Here is a 21,482-nt window from a genome sequence, read left to right as displayed (position 1 = left end):
AGTAAGTTTCAGCGATGTAAAGCACCAGTGTAGACAGTGCACCAGAGCTGGGAGCCATGCCCTTCGTGGAGGTGGGTCTTTTTTAGAGTGCTGGAAGAGCTCTCTCCCAGCTTTCTGCCGCAACCACACATGGCACGTTAAACCGCTGCTGCGGCAGTGCTTTAGCGTTGCCAGTGTAGACTAGCCCTAAGTCCAGCTTGCCTAGGTGGCAAGATAGTCCCCTAATACATTCCAGTCTGTCTGTGACTCTGTGCTAAGGCTGTTACAGTGCTTTAGGAGTTCACACTTGTTACTGCACTGGTGAAATCTAATTAAAGAACATACAATCAGTGTGGGATCTCTGCCCTGGTTTTTGACAATCTGCCCTGAGGTTGGCACTCAGAGTCATGAGGCACTCCAGACAGCATGACAGCCAGAAAAATAATAATAGACAGAGACAGACTGCACAAGGCTTAAGCCAATTTTTTCTCAAATGATCTTAAAAATATATCCACAGAATGGGGAATACTCAAAGAACAGAGTCAGTCTTAGGCCTGGTCTACACTTACAAATTATGAGGAGTCCAGTGGCACTTTAAAGACTAACAGATTTATTTGGGAATAAGCTTTTGTGGGTAAAAAACCCATTTCTTCAGATGCATGGAGTGAAAATTACAGATACAGGCATAAATATATATTGGCACATGAAGAGAAGGGAGTTACCTTACAAGTGGAGAACCAATGTTGAAGGCCAATTTAATCAGGGTGTATGTTGTCCACTCCAAATAATTGATGAGGAGGTGTCAATACCAAGAGAGGGAAAATTGCTTTCGTAGTGAGCCAGCCACTCCCAGTCCCTATTCAAGCCCAGATTGATGGTGTTAAGTTTGCAAACGAATTGTAGCTCAGCAGCTTCTCTTTGAAGTCTGTTTTTGAAGTTTTTTTGTTGAAGGATGGCTACTTTTAAATCTGTTATTGAGTGTCCAGGAAGATTGAAGTGTTCTCCTACTGGCTTTTGTATGTTACCATTCTTGATGTCCCGGATTTCTGTTCATTTATCCTTTTACGTAGAGACAGTCCAGTTTGGCCAATGTACATGGCAGAGGGGCATTGCTGGCACATGATGGCATATATCACATTAGTAGATGTGCAGGTGAATGAGCCTCTGATGGTGTGGCTGGAGTGGTTGGGTCCTATGATGGTGTCGCCAGAGTAGATATGGGGACAGAGAAGGCAATGTGGTTTGTTACAGGGATTGGTTCCTGGGTTAGTGTTTCTGTGGTGCGGTATGTAGTTGCTGGTATCTTCTTCAGGCTGGGGGGCTGTCTGTAAGTGAGGATTGGCCTGCCTCCCAAACAGTGGCTCTATGTATTTTGTTGCCCCAAGCACAGCAGTCAGGTGGCTTTCCGCAGTGTGCCTGCAGGAGATCCGCTGGTAAGGTGGATTTGGTGGCATGCCTGTGGGAAGTCCCATGGTCCTGCGCCTTTGGCACCCCCACCGCCGAATTGCTGCTGAAACCGCGGGACTGGCGGACCTCCTGCAGGCACGCTGCCGAAGGCAGCCTGACTGCCACCCCCACAGCGACTGGCAGGCCGCCCCCCACGGCTTGCTGCCCCAGGCACATGCTTGGAGCGCTGGTGCCTGGAGCTGCCCCTACTCCCAAAGCCTGTGAGGCCTGTGATCGTTTTCCAGAATAGGTTGTAGATTGTGATGATGCGCTGGAGAGGTTTTAGCTGAGTGCTCTGGTGGTGTTATTTTCCTTGTTGGGCCTGTCCTGTAGTAAGTGTCTTCGGGGTACCCCTCTCGTTCTGTCAATCTGTTCCTCACTACCGCAGGTGGATATTGTAGTTTTAAGAATGCTTGATAAAGATCTTGTAGGTGTTTGTCTCTGTCTGAGGGATTGAAGCAAATGCGGTCGTGTTTTAGGGCTTGGCTGTAGACAATGGATTGTGTGATGTGTTCTGGATGGAAGCTGGAGGCATATAGGTAAGTATACCAATCAGTAGGTTTCTGGTATAGGGTGGTGTTTATGTGACCCTTGCTTATTTGCACTATAGCGTCCAGGAAGTGGATCTCTTGTGTGGACTGGTCCAGGCTGAGGTTGATGGTGGGGTGGAAATTGTTCAAATCCAGGTGGAATTCTTCAAGGGCCTCCTTCTTATGATCAGGATGTCATCAAAGTAGCATAAGTAGAGGAGGGGCGCTAGGAGATGAGCGCTGAGGAAGCATTGTTCTAAGTCATCCATGAAAATGTTGGCATGCTGTGGGGCCATGAGGGTACCATAGCAGTGCTGCTGACTTGAAGGTATAAATTGTCCCCAAATCTGAAATGGCTGTGGGTGAGGACAAAGTCACAAAGTTCAGCCACCACGTGTGCCATGGCCTCATCGGGGATACTGTTTCTGACAGCTTGTAGTCCATCCTCTTGTGGAATATTGGTGTAAAGAGCTTCTACATCCACGGTGGCCAGGATGGTGTTTTCAGGAAGATCACCAATGCACTGTAGTTTCCTCAGGAAGTCAGTGGTGTCTCGAAGATAGCTAGGAGTGCTGGTAGTGTAGGGTCTGAGGACAGAGTCCAAATAGCCAGATAATCCCGCTGTAAGAGTTACAATGCCTGAGATGATGGGGTATCCAGGATTTCCAGGTTTATGGATCTTGGGTAGCAGATAGAATACCCCTGGTCAGGCTCTAGGAGTGTGTCTGTGTAGATTTGGTTCCATACTGTAGCAGGGAGTTTCTTAAGCAGATGGTGTAGTTTATTTTGGTACTCCTCAGTGGGATCGGAGGATAGTGGCCTGTATAATGTGGTGCTGGAGAGTTGTCTGGCACCCTCCTTACAAATTATATCACTGTAGATACATTGCTCAGTACGGTGAAGAATTGGGCCCTGAGCACTGTAGTTAGGTTGGCCTAACCTTTGGTTTAGATACGGCTAGGCTGACAGAAGGATTCTTCCATTGACCTAGCTACTGCCTCTCCAAGAGGTGGATTAACTATGGTGACAGAAAAACCCCTTCTGTTAATATAAGAGACGTCTACACTATGGTGCAATAGCAGCACAGCTGCAGCACCACAGCTGTACCACTGTAGTATAGACATACACTTAATCCCAGAGCTGGTGGAGGGAAGCTGAGTAATTTGACAGACAATTAAGTGATTAATCTAGCAGTGAGAAGATGCTGGCTGTCTCATTTAGTCACCACGCTGCTGCCTCAGACTAGCCACTGGGATGAGCTAATTGTCCCTATCATGTCAGAGGAAAGCTGTCACTGCAGCAATCCAAGACAGGATGCCCCTCTGGAAATGTTAAGAATTCCAGTGACATGAGCTGAGTGCAAAGACGAAAACAGATTCTAGGTGTGGTTGCTGCCAGAAGAATAAGGATAAGGTGTTAAAGTGGTAAAGAGAATTATATAGAAAAGGCACTTAAAAATCAAGCTAAAATAATATTAAAAATGAGTGTTTTTTTTTAAACTGAATATCCTGAGCCCTATTTACCTAAAGGTTGTACTGTCTGTATGGATATGTTAACCAATATACAATGAACTAAGGATGTGTCGGAATCCCAGCTACTCCAGGCTTGCTGAAATCTGTACATCTCAAAATCTGAGTTTGGCCTTGTCCACACAGAGGAAACTGAAAAGCATAGCTATTCCAGAATAATTTAGTTATTCTGGAATAACTCCCTCATGTGGACACTTATTCTAAAATAGTAGAGATTTTACTCTGGAATAATTACCCCCTGCTTTGTGAGCACAGTAATTATTCCAGAATAAAATCACTTTTATTCCTGAATCAAGTGTCCACAAGGGCAGTTATTTTAGAATAGTTAAATGATACTGATTTCATTCAAGCTGCTCTCTATAATACATATATTTCTGTATATTTCAAATATGCTGGTTAACTGTCTACAACATTCACAAACCAAAAAAGTATTAGAATTTATGTTTACACAAGATATTTTGTAAGTACTAAAAGAAATGTTAACTGGAGGGATGGAATGGGAATTTAATGCAGATAAAGTAGCATTATATCAGACAGAAATATTACAGCATATACTATGTAACTAAAAAACAAAATATTTTGTTTTCATAAGCACATGAAAGATTTCCAAATACTGTAGTAAAAATCGTATTTTAAAAATAAAAAAGATGAACATTGAACTTTATAAAATAATTCTATGGGTCCAAATTTATGCCTTGCATAACTTCAGTTAACTGATTTATTTCTGATTGATTTTAGTGGATTTATAGCAAGGATAAATTTAGTCTGGGATTTTTATTTTTTGTAACTAGAGCCGGTAGAAATATTTTAAGTGACTTTTTTGGACATAAAATGGCCTCTCTCAGAGTCAGCATTTTTTGTGAATTTTTTTTTTTACTCAACCGGAAAAGAATTTTTTTTGTCTTTTTACTTTCCTCCTTTCTCCATTTTTCCACCACCCCCTTGCCTTTTTTCAGTGATGAAAAGGGAAGTAGAGGGAAATGGTATAACAGGAAATAAGGAGGAAAAAAAAGAGGAAAAAAGAAAAAATAAAACCCCCAAATTTTCAAAAATGAGTTATTCCTTTTTGAAATCTGTGAACAAAAAAAGACTTCAAGAATTTTTTTTAGGGGTGGGGGGATTTTTTCCTCAATTTCTCTACCATCTGTAGTTGTAACCCACTCTTAGCGGTAACACCTAGCCTCCCGTTATCTGTTCTGTCAGACATGCTGTTATGGCTTACATAGGATTCAGTTCTGTGAGGTACTGAGCACTCTGGCCCTGATCCAATAAAGCATGTGCTTAAGCACATAAATAAACATTTTATTAAGATGATGTTTAAAAAAAAAGTCAACGGTACAGAGTTTAAGCGTAGAAGTTTCTGGTTATCAGGGAATAACATACAGATTATCAAGGGGTGCGAAGTTCAGTTTAAGATCGGATGGCGTAAGGAATACATGATCTGCAATATCCTTGACTGGAGGTAAAAGGTTAATGGGCCAAAGCACAGACATTAAGATATGAGGGTATGCTGTTCATATAAAGACTATATTCAGGTGTGGAGTATAATGAGTGGTTACTATGATGAGAATGGACTGACCCTCATTTGGTGAGATGTAATGTTCAGTGAGTTTATGGTTCCAGTTCATATGGTCCAATGGACAAAGTCTCTCGGTCCCTTTCTCGTAGTTGATGCACGATGTCGCTTCGGCTTACGCCTCCTGGTACTGTTGGTGGCCAGTGATGTGTTCGGTGTAGATGTCTCTGGACCATCGGATGGTCTCTGAGACGATGAGGCGCCGCATGAACCGTGCGTAGCGTCGACCAATTCCGCAGGTCCACAACACATGCTCGTTGCAAGTTATGCAAGGTGCCCACGGCTCCAACAATCAGGGTGTCCATCTGGACCTCGTAGCCCTTCAGTCTCAGGGTGTCGGCCAGGGAAGCATACTTTTCCAGCTTCTGAGCTTGGGTTCGCGAAAGGCCGGGGTCCTGTTCTCAAAGGAGACTGTGACGTCGATGAGGATGATCTTTTTCTAGGCCTCGTCAGTGATGACAATGCCAGGTCGCAGCTGGCTGTCAGTACCTGGGATGGTACAGTTTATGGCGACCCCCCCCCCCCCAGGCCCGATGTGATAGCTTTCACTATGCGGTTCTGGATAGTGTTGTGGCGCAGCTGCCAGGCTCTGGAGAGGGGCTTGCAGCTGCACAGGACGTGGAGCAGGGTCTTGTCCGAGTAGCCGCACTTCCTGCAACGCTTGTCTCGGTTCCCGTGGTGGACGGCTCCAAACCAACAGACTGTAAACAGACGCTGGCGCTTTTCTTATCATTTTGTATAGCACTATAGAAATATTTTTTGTAGAAATTTCATGCAGGACTTGTGAAGAGACATCTTGCCAAATAAAAGTGATTTATTATACGGAATGAAAGGGTCTGTCAAAGTGTAAATAAAGATTTAGTTAAATTTGGGAGCCAATGTGATCTAGACAAAAAGACAAGGAGCCAGAAGAGTAGAGCATTTTCAGGCAGGGTGAGCCATTGACTAAGTGACTTTGGGCTAATTACTTAACTGCTATATTCCTTAGTGAAACCAGATGTAATACTGGGTCAAAACATACATCCACACAAAATGTCATTGAGAAACAGATGCTGAACTCTGGTTCAATTTTCCAGAGTAAATAAATTACCAAAAAAAAAAAAAAAGTGAGAGTTAAACATGGCATTAAAACAAGACATTCCTTTAACAGCTTTACTAAGTCAAACTCAGATGTAACTGCAAAGAAAGCCAACACAACTGCAATGTTTTATATTAGAGAGCCAAAAGCCAGAGATACACACTTCTCATTTGTACTTTATTATGAAAGACTCATTTTAGAAATAAAAGGCCAAATTCAGACTGGTGTAAGCAGAGGCAACCTCACTTGACTTCATGAATCCCAATGAAAACAATGATTACATGGAGTCAGAATTTTCCCAAAGTGACACAAAGATAAAAGAAGAAATGAATGTTGACAATGTTGCACAGATTCTTTGTGCGTGTGTGTTTCAACAGTTAGGTCATTTCAGACCTTTAAAATATTTTAAAGGCCTTTCTTCCAAATCTGGACCTAGAAATAGGAGAGAGAATTTCCTAACACTGCATAGGACTCCTCCACCGAGCAGAACAACTACAGTAGTACGTGAAGACCCATGTTAAATGGAGAATTAGCTTGGCAGTTAAAGTACAGGACTAGGAATTGGGAAACCACCTGGGCTCTATATTTAAATCTGACACAGACTTTGTGTGTGACATTGGACCTGCCACTCCATCTCTTGGCATTTCAGTTTCCACATCTGTGAAGTGAGGATAACACTTAAAACTGAAGCACATAGTTGAAAGATCTTTGAATAAGACAGGTACATTCCCAACTATCATAGTCGGAGTCCTATTCCCCAACATTTAAGGCATGTACAATAGCATATCATTAAAACAGATTCGGTGTACAGCATCACGATCCCTTAAGTGCTCCATCAACTGCATGTATGATGCAATTTACATAAAATGAACACTTGAGCCCTATGCTTAGAAAACATGCATGAGTCCAAAATTAAATAGAAAGATCATATACTGGGAAAATAGTTTAAAATTTAATTTTCTAGAAGTGGTTCGTACAAGATCATGTGCAGATGCACAACTGCATTTTCAACAAAAGTGTCTTGTGTGTTACACTTCTTTTTACCATCTTCATCTTGGATCCTACCTTGAGGCCCCACTTTACATAGCAACAACAGATCTGGATCTACTATGGCATAACCAGCTATTGAAGCATCACTTTAGCACACAAGGAAACGCTGGTGGCATAGATCCTGCATAACAGCTCAAGCTTATGCCTCCCCGCAGCAGACACAGGGAGAATGGCGGGGGAAAAAACAGGGTATAGGTGGGTCCTCCCTGTACTCTGGCAATCCCCAGCTGCTCTATTTGCTCCTTGGGATAGTTAAAAATTGGTGCAACGCCTGAGGACTGACCTAGTCCAGGATTGCCTCCTCTGAACCCTACACTCACGAATCGTGCTGCCTCCTCCTTGCCCGTAGCCAAGGATCTAGGCCTTTATTTAATACTTATGGTTTCCTGTCAACAAGGACTGACTGCATTCCTTCCAGCAAAGTGTCTAAAGTTACTGCTGTACTCATTTACCCTCATCTCACACTTTAATATGGTGAGTGTTGTTATTTTTCTAACATGTTGAAGGATCTAATGCCATCTAAAGGATAAGGTATTGAACTGCAAAAATACAGTGCTATTAAAGACTGTCAGAAACACATGACCCTAAGGAAGAATATGCATCTGCAACCTACCTGCCTGGAACTAGAGATTGTTACTGTGGCAGAGAGCAGGATGAGTGCCAAAAGACTTCACTCTGGGTGTCAATGGGATAATAAGTACAGTTCTTATTAGCTAATGAGGTTGCCTCATTGGAGTGTTATCTCACTCGGACACCTGGCAACCCTAGAGCTTTATCAGCAACCTGAAATTTCTCCACCCTCATTTTAAAGGTATTAGTGAATTTTACTGCATTCCCACTTAATTCAATCAAGTCTGTGTTAGCACTAACTGCTGCCCATTTAAATACTAAAAGGAAATAACATCTACACAGACCATATAAATTATTTTAAAAAAGCATATATGCTCTAGATGTAAGAGGACAGATATGGGAACACAGTAGTCAGAATACAGACATGGGAATCAGAAGATCTGGGTACTATGTGCGGGTCTGTCACAGACTTCCTGCATCAGCACTGGCAAATTGATGAAAATCTTTCCCTCAGTTTCCCCACCTGTAAAATAAGGATAACAATTCTTAGCCGCCTCTTAAAGGTGCTGTGATCTTTAATTATAGTTTTCAGACTGCTTTGAAATCCTCAGAAGAAAGGCTCTTAAGAAGTGCCTAAATCATTTTCTGTATGTCTCACTAATACAATATAAGTGTATAAGCTTTTAATATTTTCTTTGAATCTTGTTCAATTACATTACAAGGCAAACAATAAATATTCTGCAGTGGCATTAGACACAAATATGATTAGATATATTTGAATCCATTTTTGAGCCTTTCCAAGTAGAAAGTCTCCTCTAGTCATCTACAGCCTTCCTGATCATACCCAGTCTGTGGAGAAAAGCAACTTTGCTCTCTTAGCTCTCTACATACATTACCACAATTGTCAAAATTTGTTAGTTCTCGGGTAATTTCCCCGCTCTATAAACTAGGTCCCTGTCCACAAACTTTGGGTATGTGGGGGAAGAAACACTCTCCCTTTGACCTCAACACTAACTACTACCAGATATCTCACCTTCTGTTTCTTAGCACAGTACTTGAAAAACTAATCATCTTCTATTTTATGATCTTACACATAATAATATCCTAGACTGATTCGAGCTGGATTTTTTTCTGAACAGGAACAGAAATAGTTTTTATCCACATAATTAAAATCATACATTTTGCTGAAGATTACCTCCCTTTTCTCATCTTATTTTCCTTGGCCTCAATATAGACTACACACTGTGGAGCATTCCAAACTCTTGGGCTTTCACCATTGCCTCTGTAAACATCCCCCCTTCAACTACATGTTTACTCATTATATTTGTATAGATTATAAATATCTCTTGGTAGAAAACTTGTCTTCTTTTATGTTTAAATTGCCATTAATACCTCTAGCACTATATAAATATAAGCATTTCTCTCTTGAAATGGCTCTAGAATCTGGTCATAAATAAAGTTTACAGACATAAGCATGAACTTGTCATGTCCAGTAAATGCCTAGTTAGGATTTTTTTTTTAAATTAATACATTCCATTTCATAATGGCACTAGGACAACTTTACACAGGATTATTGCTATTTTAAAGTTGTATTAAAAAGGTCACTGAGCTTCTGGACATGTGCATTACAATTAATCTGTAATTTTTTTAGAAATACATGGTGCGTAGTTTCTGAATTATTAATGTATATTAAAACATAAATAGCACTTAAGCCACTTACAAGAAAGTACCACTCATATGCCCCAATCAAAACCAAAATAGTTAAGTCTAACCAAATGTTGTCTGAGTTTTAATTTCTTGGGGATTTTGAAAGGTTAAATAGCCACAAATGCGCATATTTGAAATTATTTCCTATTCTTTTGTGAGAAATAATGGCTTAAAACTAGTAGTAAATAGTTATTGATTTTACTTCAGGCTTATACTACATGCTCTTTCCCTCTTTATTAGCCAATATAACATCAGCAAAGTTAAAAAACAGAGGAAGTGAGACAAACACAAACAGCAGAACTGACAAACAAAATCTTTGTCACTTTAGATTTACGACACGCACAAAAGTTCAGAACTATGCTAAGTTTGGACTGCTCTGATGTTCTACAACAGGGGCAGGCAACCTGTGGAACGCGAACTGATTTTCAGTGACACTCACACTACCCAGGTCTTGGCCACCAATCCGGGGGGCTGTGCATTTTAATTTAATTTTAAATGAAGCTTCTTAAGCATTTTAAAAATCTCATTTGCTTTACATACAACAATAGTTTAGTTATATATTATAGACTTATAGAAAGAGACCTTCTAAAAACGTTAAAATGTATTACTGGCATGCAAAACCTTAAATTAGAGTGAATAAATGAAGACTCGGCACACCACTTCTGAAAGGTTGCTGACCCCTGCTCTACAAAGTAAAAGGCAGCGTTTTTCCTGGTCAATGGTGTACATGTATTCCTCAAACTCTAAAGTAAAAAAATTTCCATGAGAAAAAATGAAGTTAGAGTATCTTTAAGGAATTATCTATTTTCTTTTTAGTTTTCAGGGAGCCGAATGTATCACTTTTCTAAACTTCAAATACTAAAACTCAAGACATGGTTTCTGATCCATCCCTTTATTAATATTCTGAACATGGAGACATTATTTTTTACTAGATGCTTCTGATTTTGATAAGATGAGAAAAGTAAATGTGCCTTTGACAATTCAAATACAAGAAAATTATTTTCCCCAAATTAGGGACTGATCATGAAATGGGATCAGACCCTGCTATTCTATTCAGATTCTTAGACTACACCCCTCACTGTGGTATCAGAGTGAATAAAATGCTGTGACTAGCATGTCACATGTAGTTCGTTTCCTCTCTCTTTTCCTGTCTACTTGGAACAGAAGGTGATAATGTTTGTCATCAGGGCCGGTGCAAGGAAGTTTCGCGCCCTAGGCGAACCTTCCACCTTGCGCCTCCCCCGCCCTCCCCGCCCTGAAGTGTGCCGCCTGCCCCCATGGCAGCTCCCGTGGCAGCTCCCCACCCCCTGGCCTGAGGAGCCCTCCGGTACCTCCCCACCCCAGCTCACCTCTGCTCCGCATCCTCTCCAAGCAGGACTGCGCAGTGGAACCCCTGGGCTGGCGGCTGCCGGCAGCGGCGTGCTGACCCAGGGGACCTCCCTGGGTTGCCAACGGGGCGCCAGGGCAGCCCAGAGGATTCCGGGGGCCTGGGGTCTTCGGTGGCGGGGGGCCCCCACTTTGGCAGTAATTCGGCAGCAGGGGGCCCTTCCGCTCCAGGACCCGCCGCCGAAGTGCCCCGGAGACCCGCCGTGGGGCCCCCCCACTGCCGAATTGCCACCGAACCGGGACCAGCTGCCGAAGTGCAGCCGGGTCTTCAGCGGTAATTCTGTGGCGGAGGGCCCACGCCGCGGGTCTCCAGAGCACTTTGGCGACAGGTCCCAGAGCGGAAGGGCCCCCTGCCGCCGAATTACCGCCGAAGACCAGGCTGCATGTCGGCAGCGGGTCCCGCTTTGGCGGTAATTCACTGGCGGGAGGGTCCTTCCGCCCCGGAGTGGAAGGACTCCCCGCCAGTGAGGACCAGGAGCAGAAGCAGCTCCAGGGGCCTGGGCCTCGCGAGAGTTTTCCGGGGCTCCCGGAGAGAGTGAAGGACCCTGCTCCAGGGGCCTCGAAAAACTCTCGTGGGGGCCCCTGCGGGGCCTGGGGAAAATTGCCCCTCTTGCCCCCCTCTCTGGACGGCCCTGCTGGTGCGCTGACCCAGAGGAAGCCCTGGGCTGCTGGCTGCTGCGGCGGCGCGCTGACCCAGAGGAAGCCCTGGGCTGCCAGCAACGGCGCACTGACCCAGGGGACTCCCTGGGCTGCTGGCTGCCGCGGCGGCGCCCTGACCCGGGGGACCCCCTGGGCAGCCAGCTGCCGCTGGCAGCTCAGACTCCCTCTCTGTCCCAGCAGCAGCGGCTGCTCAATCATTTACAAAAAAATTTTGGGGCGCTTTTTGGCGCCCCCAAATCTCAGCACCCTAGGCAACTGCCTAATCCGCCTAAATGGTTGCACTGGCCCTGTTTGTCGTGGTTCTTAGCTCTAATAGGAGTTCATTGTATGTCTTGGCCCTTGTAGTACAGTTTCATTGTGCCCAAGGAATAGAGTTGTTGACTGCAGTGTTTGTCCCAGAGCTTTAAGTAACCCTTTAAATATTGCCCAGATCATTAAGCTCCTTAAAAATAAGAACTAAGACCTTGAATATGATTTTCATATTCTATAGGGAGCCAATGTAGTGAGATGAGAATAGGTCAGCAGTGACTGCAGTAGCCTGTGCTGTTGAGGAGGTAAACTCCTGCAGGTTATACAATTAGTAGTTTTCTGGAGGCTGACGGTTTCATATCCAGGTAGGATGCATTGCTGTTGTCCATCTGGGAAGTAACTAAGGTATGCAAAACTGAGAGTATGTAGGTTATTTTTAACTTGGATGGGATACTGACTCTGCAGACGGTAAAATTATTCTTAGATCCTCCATATTATTATCCAGTAATATGCGGTTTTCATCAATGTAAACAACAAATCCAGGCCCTTTATCAAGGGCCTGCCTTCCTCTCTGACAGAATTACAGAAGATGTCAGTGAACACAAAGGCCCATAGAATAAATTCTCTACACTGATTGCTTTGCTCATCTCTCATGTTTTAAGCCTGATCCAACACCCTCTGAAGGTAATGGGAATCTTCCCATTGCATTCAATAGGTGTCAGTGAACCATTCGTTCTACTTTAGAGGGTTATGAAAAGGATTTAATCTTTTCCATCAATTTTGTTTACAGTTAATAGTCAGTTAAGAATGGTTTGAGTATGTGTGTGTGTCAAGGCTGATTCCCCATTCTGGCACTTTGAGTGCAGAAGGTGGGGGCCCGCAAAGATTTTAAAAATTAATACTGGCCACTCCAGGTTTGTATTAAACTCCCAAGGTTACAGCTTTTCTCTGACATTGGCTTGGTAAACTCTGCCACCACCCAAATTCAAAACCTCTTTTGGAACCCAAGAAGACGCACTTGGGAATTCCTTCTTATGGAGTACCCTCAAGCCCCCCCCTCCCTCCCCTGGGGAAAAGCTGAGAAAGAAAACAAAGGAAATTAGCTGTTGCCACCAGCTAATTAAACAACATATGCACAAACCTCTTAGGACACCAAAAATCCAATCCTGTTCGTAAAAAAAGGTATTTTTTTATTAAAACCAAAAAAGAAAGAAAATACTTTTGGAACTTAGGCTTTTGTTAGATTTTAAAAGAGCAGTTCCAAAAATTAAGCACCTGAAGTAGCTTTCTTGGGAGTTCAGCTTAAAGATTACAAGCAAACAAAAGCATCTGGGGTTAGCACAGAGGAGTCCATTAGCTATAACAAATAAACAGAAATGACCCTAATCGAGTCTTTCTAAACATTTCTGATCTACTTTCATATTTGGGAGTTCCAAATAAGTAGTTCTAGGTATGATCTAATGATTTATGATCATACCTGGCTTAAAGCAGAAATTCTCATAGCATAACTGCTCCCTGTTCCCCTCTTCCTCAGAGAGAGAGAGGAAAAAAAAAAAAAAGACAGAAAGGAGAAGTTTTTTTTCCCCATTTACAAAAGTTCCAGCCTTCCCATTGGCTCTTTTGGTCAGGTGCCCACTCCCTTTCCTTTACCTGGGGGATTTTGTTAACCCTTTACAGGTAAAGCAAGCAGAGAACATCCACCAAGAGGGACTTCATAGCTAGCTGACTGGGTGTCCATAAAAGGGAGTTACCCCACTCCCCCTTCATTTATCACAGTGTGGGTGTACACCAGTTCAAAGTATTGTATGGGAAGAAAAATACTGCTTTTTTTCAGTAGAAGATCTCTGTCATCCTGAGTTCACCCAGAGCAACATTTTTTTAGAATCTGTTCTAGACATTAAAACCAATGAACAGATCCCTGATTCATCAGCATGTATTCTTCTGTTGAGGGTCAGTATTCAAAAGGAAGAATTACACCCAAAATTTAAAATGAGCTCTTCAGATTTGGGAGAAAGATTCTGGGAACACCCTTGCTTGCTATTTGTTGCATTCTCAACCTGTTAGAAACATATGACTAGACAGTGATACCCTTACTCAAATTGAGAAATACCCTATTCAAAAGCATGAGGGTTGATAATCCTATTAACATTTTTCTAGGTAGTTTAAATGCTTATATTGATTTCCACTGCTTTCTTGATTCCTACTAAATTCTTTGGCTCATTAATATTTTGTGGTAGTGAATTCACAGGTTAAAGACACTTTCAAAAAAACAACCAACCTTTTATCGGTTTTAATTTGTTGCTTTTTAAATTAATCGAATGGCCCTTTGTTCTTGTGTTATAAGACAATAAGTGTTTCCAGTTGACCACCTCAACACCATTCATTATTTTATATATTCTACTACTTATTTGTCTCCTCTCAGCTAAACAGACTGGGTCTTTTAGATACTCATTGCCTTTCTCTGGATCTTTCCTATTATTTTTTGTCATATAACAAAAATAAAGATTCGCAAAGAATCACCTCAAGAAAAAAAACTATCATCACACTAAAGCTATTCTCTTGATCTCCTGTCTAGAACTTCCCCTAGTTCCATTTCTCCCTGTCATCCCACTACAGATTTAAAGAAACTGTACATATATTCTCACATTCTTACTGAGAAAGGGCAACCAAAATTAGACGGAGCGCTCAGGATAAGAAGGTACCATCTATTTGTGTAATTACACTTAAAATGAGAAAAGAAAGTTAAGGTTGCAATGTCAGGTACTCAAAAGTAAGAAATGCCAGATTTAAGGCTATCCGTGCAACCTTAATTACATAATTGCATACTATCTCCTCATACAATCTCAGTCTGCCACAAGCATCCCTGCCCCAATCTGTCTCAATCTTCCTATATCTTCCACTCCTCCTACAATCTCAGTCCTAGACTCCTTGCCCAGCCAGTCACAGTCTTTCTCACCTCATAGTGATGGCCCTAGTGATACCCTGGTCTTTTTCCTGTCTGAATATTTTTTTTAGCATATATCAATATGTGTAAATGGTTCAAATTGTTCTTTCCAATATATGTTACTTGCACATCTACACTGAATTTCATCTGCTGTTGCTTTGTCACCAAAACAAACAAAACCAAAAATTTGGTACCTAATGACATTTGTAGATTTGTTCACTCTGTTGTAGGTCATATCCCCTTCCCCACAACCCTTTGTCTTCAGCAGGGACTCTCTCTTCCTGTATGTTTGTACCAAGCCTAGACAAAGGGGCCTCGATTTCAGCTGGAGTCCTTAGGTACTGCTGTAACACAAATAAGTAATAATAAATAGCTTTGTTCCATCGCTCTTGAAAGATTCACACTCTTCTCTAGCCTTGATTAACCTAAATGTTTTCTTGCTGCTTTTCACCAATGGCTTGTCTACACAGGAAAGTCATACCATGTAAGCTAAGCTGTGAATTGAAATCAATAGAGTTGATTAGATTTTTGTTGGTAGACATGAATTCCACTGTATCTATATAAACAAAAATATATTTCTATAAATAATCATTTAAATGTACAAATAGGCAACATAAGAGAACTGCTGCTTGAGAACTTACTGGTTTGATTTAAGGCTATTTACTTAGTATGTTTTGACATGTGACGTTGACAATTTGTGTTTTAATAGTTACAAAGCTTTTACTTCTTGAATCTCAACATCTACTGTCATTAAGTGATTATTGTCTGATCACTCATAATGTCCCAGGGAAGGGAAGTCAGACAATTTAAAAAAATAATTGTTTAAAAAATGCTTAAAATAAACATTTTTAGCCGTTAAAGTTATAAAAAATAAAAATCAAATTCTTCCAAGCCTAAATACAGCAACAACAGAATAAAAACCCAGGCAGACACCCAGTCTCTGGTGGAAGAGACTTTTTCCCATTCTAGCTTATGTTGTTTTGGAAAGGATTTAAACTAAACTAAACAAAGCAGCAACAATGAAAAAGCTACTTTTAGTGCAGAAGAAGAACGCGCACCCAGGGGATTATACTGGTCTAACTATGGCCTGGTCTACACTACGCGCTTAAACCGAATTTAGCAGCGTTAAACCTATTTAACCCTGCACCTGTCCACACAACGAGGCCCTTTATATTGATATAAAGGGCTCTTTAAACCGATTTCTGTACTCCTCCCCGATGACAGGAGTAGCTCTGAAATCGATATTGCCATGTCGGATTAGGGTTAGTGTGGCTGCAAATCGACGACATTGGCCTCCGGATGGTATCCCACAGTGCACCATTGTGACTGCTCTGGAAAGCAATCTGAACTCGGATGCACTGGCCAGGTAGACAGGAAAAGCCTCGCGGACTTTTGAATTTCATTTCCTGTTTGCCCAGTGTGGAGCTCTGAACAGCACGGGTGGCGATGCCGCCCCAAATCCAAAAAGAGCCCCAGCACGGACCGTAAGGGAGATACTGAATCTGATCACTGTATGGGGAGACAAATCTGTTCTATCAGAGCTGCGTTACGGAAGATGAAATGCCACAGCATTTGAAAAAAATCTCCAGGCTATGATAGAGAGTCCACAGCACAGTGCTGTGTGACAAGTGTAACGGAAAGCCAAAGAATCAAATGGACGCTCATGGAGGAAGGGAGGGAGTATTGAGGACTCCAGCTATCCCACAGTCCACAGCAGTCTCCAAAAAGCATTTGCATTCTTGGCTGAGCTCCCAATGCCTGTAGGGTCAAATACATTGCCTGGGGTGGTTCAGGGTATATCTCGTCAATTTACCCCCCATCCCACCCATGAAAGAAAAGGGAAAAAAATTGTTTCTTGACTTTTTTCAATGTCACCGTATGTCTACTGCATGCTGCTGGTAGACAAGGCCCTTCCCTGGTGGCAGATGGTACAGTTCAGAATGACTGGTAGCCGTCCTCGTCATCATCCCGTGAGTGCTCCTGACTGGCCTCAGGTGAGGTCGGCCGGGGGCGCCTGGGTAAAAATAGAAATGACTCCTGGTCATTCCCGGCAGATGATACAGAACGGCTGGTAACCATCTTCATCATAGCAACTAGGGGCTGAGCTCCATCAGCCCTCCCCCTTTCATGTTTAAAGAAAAGATTCTGTACTGCCTGGACTATCATAGCAGCGGGATGCTGGGCTCCTTTCCCCCTCACCATTTAATGTCCTGCCTGGACTACCATAGCAGCTGGAGGCTGCCTCCCCCTCATTTTGTCTGACTAAAAAGTCAGTGTTTCTTATTCCTGCATTCTTTATTACTTCATCACACAAATGGGGGGACCCTGCAACGGTAGCCCAGGAGGGTTGGGGGAGGAGGGAAGCAACGGGTGAGGTTGTCGCAGGGGCACCCCCTAGAATGGCATGCAGCTCATCATTTCTGCAGGATCTGACATGGAGAAGCTGTGCTCTCTGGTACTCTGGTTCTCCAGTACACTTGCCCCATATTCTAGGCAGGACTGACTCTATTTTTAGATAAAACATAAAGGAGGGAATGACCCGGGGAGTCATTCCTATTTTTGTCTTTGTGCCCCAGGTTGACCTCAGCGAAGGCCAGCCAGGAGCACCCATGACAGCCGCAGATGGTACAGAACGATTGATAACAGTCATCTCATCGCCAATTTACAATGGCACGGCAGACGGTACACAACGACTGATAATCATCTCTGCTACCTTGCAAAAGCAAATGAATGCTGCTATGTAGCGCTGTAGTACCGCATCTGTCAGCAGCAACCAGTACACATACGGTGACAGTGACAAAAGGCAAAACGGGCTCCACGGTTGCCATGCTATGGCGTCTGCCAGGGCAATCCAGGGAAAAAGGGCGTGAAATGATTGTCTGCTGTTGCTTTCACGGAGGAAGGAATGAGTGACGACATTTACCTAGAATCACCCGTGACACTGTTTTTGCACCACCATGCATTGGGATCTCAACCCAGAATTCCAATGGGCGGGGGAAACTGCGGGAACTATGGGATAGCTACGGGATAGCTACCCACAGTGCAACCCTCCAGAAATTGATGCTAGCCTTGGTACATGGATGCACACTACCGAATTAATGTACTCTGTGTGGCCGCGTGCACTCAACTTTATACACTCTGTTTTACAAAACCAGTTTATGTAAAATCGAAATAATCCTGTAGTGTAGACGTACCCTATAAGTTTAGCTAGTAACATGTGCCGTGCAAACAGCACCTCCTCACCCCAGTAATACCATAGACCAGGCTAATACTCCAGGGAGCGCTCTGGCTGGCACCTGCGCTATCCGAAGCCTCCCACCGGCACTCCGCATTAACTAGAGCGCTCAGCGATACCCTGGAGGAGCGAAGCAGTCTGCGGATTGTACCATTACCTGCTTCCGCGGGGGTGCATGTGAAACACCCGCTTCCCGACACTCACAGGGGAACAACTTGACTTGCCACCTCGCCCCGCAGAGACATGGTGCAGGCTACAGCCACCAGCACATGTGTGGCCGGTGGAACAAACCAACAGCAGGCGATGGGGGTGCCCGCAGCATCATAGGAAGGCGACGCGGGAGACTGAAGTGGCTGCGCCGCCGCTAGCCAGGGGCCCTCGCGAGGGGAGGAGGAAGGGAGAGTCCGAGCCTGCTGCGCCCGCCTCTCCCTCGGTAAGTGCCAGTCACTGCGCAGGGGCAATTCAGGGGGCTGGAGCCGGCGCCTCGCCCGGCAGCTGGGGCCGCTCCCCCCTCCGCCCGCAGGCGGGTCCTGCTGCTGCTGAGTGAGGCCAGGGCCCTGCAGTGACACACACAGCACCAACCTCCCGGCCCAGTAGCCCGGCCGCCGCGTCTCCGGCGGTCCGTGTGTGCCCCAGGCCTCGCACACCCGGCCCTCGCCACAGCGTGCAGCCGCGCTAGTTGCACTGCTTCAACCTCAGCGATCGCTGCGGACAGAGCCGGGCGCCGCTCTCGGGCGGCCCAGGCCCGGCAGGGACCCGCTGGCCTCTCTGACCAATAAAGCAGAGTGTAGTCGCGTGTCTCTTTCGGGGTGTCGCCGTGTTTCAGCCCGTGTTGTGTTCTCGCGCCGCTGTGTCTGCATTGTGCGTGTGTGAGGACTTGGGGACTCCAGCGTTACGTTAATTCTGTTCGGAGGCCTCCCGTTGTGGGGAGACCGGGCTGCTGCTTGCGTGGTCCCGCAGCAGACAGGGTTTCTGGGTTTTAGGGCCTAGTTCGATGGATTAAATTAAAAGACAAAATGAGCAAGTCTTCGTGAAACTGAAACTTGGGTGGGCTGGCTGCTGTGGGTCAGTCTGTCTGCTTATTCCTACTGAAATAGTATACCTTGCCACGCTTGTGACTCCAGAGCTGATTCTGTTTCTTGGACCGCCCTCCCAGTGTTCTCAAATGTTTTTATTGGTCTCTGTACCAGTAATATGATGAGATGCTGGCTGGGATTTGCCTTTCGTTAAGGCAAAGCTTGAATGTGAGTGAAAAAACTTGAGGGGAATGGGGAAAAAAAAAAAGGAAGAAAGGTAAGACACTGGTCCTGAAGAATGCCAAATAAAATTGGAGGCACTCCCAAGGAACTTTATGGGTGGTTATTGTAATTTGCTAGGCCTTAAGCCAGTTGAAATGTAAGAGTACAATATAGCAAAAAATGCAACATACCCTTTTAGTAGAGGATTAACTGTTTTGCACTGTTTGGAATAATCACTAATTGTTGACATTGCAGGTTAACTGGTATAATACTTACTTTTCAATTATCCTACCGTATACTCGTTATAGAACTGAAAAGAAAATTGACCTTTCCAGTTGTCTTGCTTCTGGTCTTTTTTTTTTAATAAAGACTTATGAAATGCCATATGAAATTGAAGCCATTTAATTGTAAGGGAGTTTAGCTGAGGAACTGTACCCAACTTGTATGACAACGCCAGAGACGCATATTGCATTTTTGATTGAACTGATAATCATGTCCATGGAAGTCCCAACAGCGTTTTGCTGTAAAAAAACAAGGCAGGAACTAGGCAAGGAAAAAATCTCTGTGCTACAAGATACATGCCTGCCCTCTTCTTTTCCTCGAGCTGTAGACAGCACTAATGTGGGAGGAGTAACAAAAAGAATCGAAACCTCAAGTGCACTAGGCAGATTGCTAGACCAGATACTGAAACTAGACTCCTAAACTGTTAAGTATTTAGAAAGAGGGCGGTAGGTGTTTGATATGAAAAGCTAGTTCGCTTACTCTTGTAAACGTTTTGCATCGGAAAAGGGGATTGTATGCTGTCTCTGCACGTCTGCTGTGCTGACCTGCTCAAACTAAGTACGTCCCTTCTCTCTCCCTTCCTACAGGAGCCTTTCTGGCTCGGAGGGTTTCCTCTCCTCAACCCGTGTGCTTGTACTTCCTGCTCCTCTAGAACTACAACTCCCAGTAACATTTCTGGCAGCGGTTTGAAAGTGAAAACAAACTGTAGGTTACCATTTCTTGGCAGTGGTAGTAGCAGCACATGTCCTTTCTCTTTTGTTTTCCGCCTTGCAGCTTGGGTGTGTACAAGAGGAGCCAGCAGTAATCATCGCCCGGAAGAAGGGGTCGGATCTGGACCCCTCAAGTTACTTTCCAGGAGCAGTTGTCGGGCCATCTAGGGAGGCCAGAAAGCGAATCTCTTTAAGGAGCTAACAATCCAGATTATGCAGTAAAAATCTGCCTGTGAGTCCCACATGCAGTTTGACAACGTAAGGCCAGCTGCTGTTCCTGCTGCTGCTGCCCCGTTTGCTGCGGAGGGAAGCGCTCTTCATTTCCACCGGCTGCGGCGGTTTCCTTTACCTACCCGTGGGGCAGTCTTGCCATGTGGGGCTAGGATTCTCCGCAGTATTAAGCAGTAAATATGGAGGCTGCTTGCAAGCCAGATGGCGGGGATCAGAGTCATCCCAGCAGCGGCGTGGAGGCTCCTGGGGACTCTTCTATGGACAGTTACTTGCGATCTCAGGGTTTATATAGAAAGCGGGTTGCTAAGGATGGATCCTGTCTTTTCAGGGCTGTGGCCGAGCAGGTAAGTAGTTATTTAATTTAAGTAATTAAGAAGCACGCTAACGATGGCGATATCTGGAGGAAATGGATCGCATTAGTGGTGTTAATGATGAGGGTGAAAAACGGGTGAGTGGGGATTAAAGGAACACTAGTTTTGCCATGGGAAAGCACCACATCTCAGAGAGGGAGGAATTCGAATATTGGTATGTGTGCACAATCCTCCTATTCCACCTAAGGAATTTAGGTTGAAGTTTTGAAACACCCCCCTCCGTCCCAGCAGTGCATTTTTAGTGTAAAATTAGTGCTAACTGGGATTAGCCACCTAGTATAAAAACCATCCAGGAAAGCACTTTAAAGACCTTCCCTGCTTTAGATTGTGTGAATGAGTTTGCTGAAGTTTTGGAGTAAGATGATCTTATTATTATGTCATGCTTCCCCCTCACTTCAGTGAAACAGCATTTTGAAAAAAGCGTCTTAAATACCAATAGCAGTGAGAGGACTAGTGCTTCAGATTCTGACCCAGGTTTCCTGCTCATTTTGAGTGTTGATACATTACTCACAATTTTTCTTCCACTAAACTAAAATTTGGACTCTACTTCTTTGTTTAAAGTTATTCTGATAGTGGGAGTTTTCTTTTAAGGTGATGATACAGGAAAAGGGGGAAACAAAGTCTGATTGACAGCGACTATGCTGTCAGTTCTGTCAATAAATATTCATTTCATATTAAATATTTTCTAAATTTACTGTAAATTTTATGTCA

General features: G+C 43.9%; 2 protein-coding genes across 6 annotated transcripts in view; one reads left to right on the top strand and one right to left on the bottom strand.

The window, feature by feature from the left end:
* The window catches only part of SMAD1 (SMAD family member 1), a 202,975-nt gene extending 184,908 nt beyond the window's left edge, over positions 1-18,067 (bottom strand). The window contains exons 1-3 of one of the 2 annotated variants that reach the window (XM_050946525.1): positions 17,948-18,067; positions 16,565-16,718; positions 14,899-15,048 (exon numbers count right to left, since the gene is read on the bottom strand). The gene's annotated coding sequence lies outside the window, so the exon portion shown is untranslated. The remainder of the gene's footprint in view (positions 1-14,898; positions 15,049-16,564; positions 16,719-17,947) is intronic. The other variant, XM_050946523.1, reaches the window with a different exon arrangement.
* Positions 18,068-18,283: 216 nt separating this feature from the next.
* Positions 18,284-21,482, top strand: part of OTUD4 (OTU deubiquitinase 4) — a 50,710-nt gene continuing 47,511 nt past the window's right edge. For 2 of the 4 annotated variants that reach the window (XM_050946238.1, XM_050946234.1), the window contains exons 1-2: positions 18,284-18,372; positions 20,234-20,744. In XM_050946238.1, coding sequence (XP_050802195.1) covers positions 20,580-20,744 — 165 coding nt within the window. In that variant the 5' untranslated portion in view covers positions 18,284-18,372; positions 20,234-20,579. The other 2 variants (XM_050946236.1, XM_050946237.1) reach the window with 2 other exon arrangements.

Source organism: Gopherus flavomarginatus, chromosome 3, assembly GCF_025201925.1.
Source record: "Gopherus flavomarginatus isolate rGopFla2 chromosome 3, rGopFla2.mat.asm, whole genome shotgun sequence".
Classification (NCBI taxonomy): Eukaryota; Metazoa; Chordata; order Testudines; family Testudinidae; genus Gopherus; species Gopherus flavomarginatus.
Note: the sequence above shows the minus strand (reverse complement) of the source record. Positions and strands in the feature narration are given on the sequence as shown.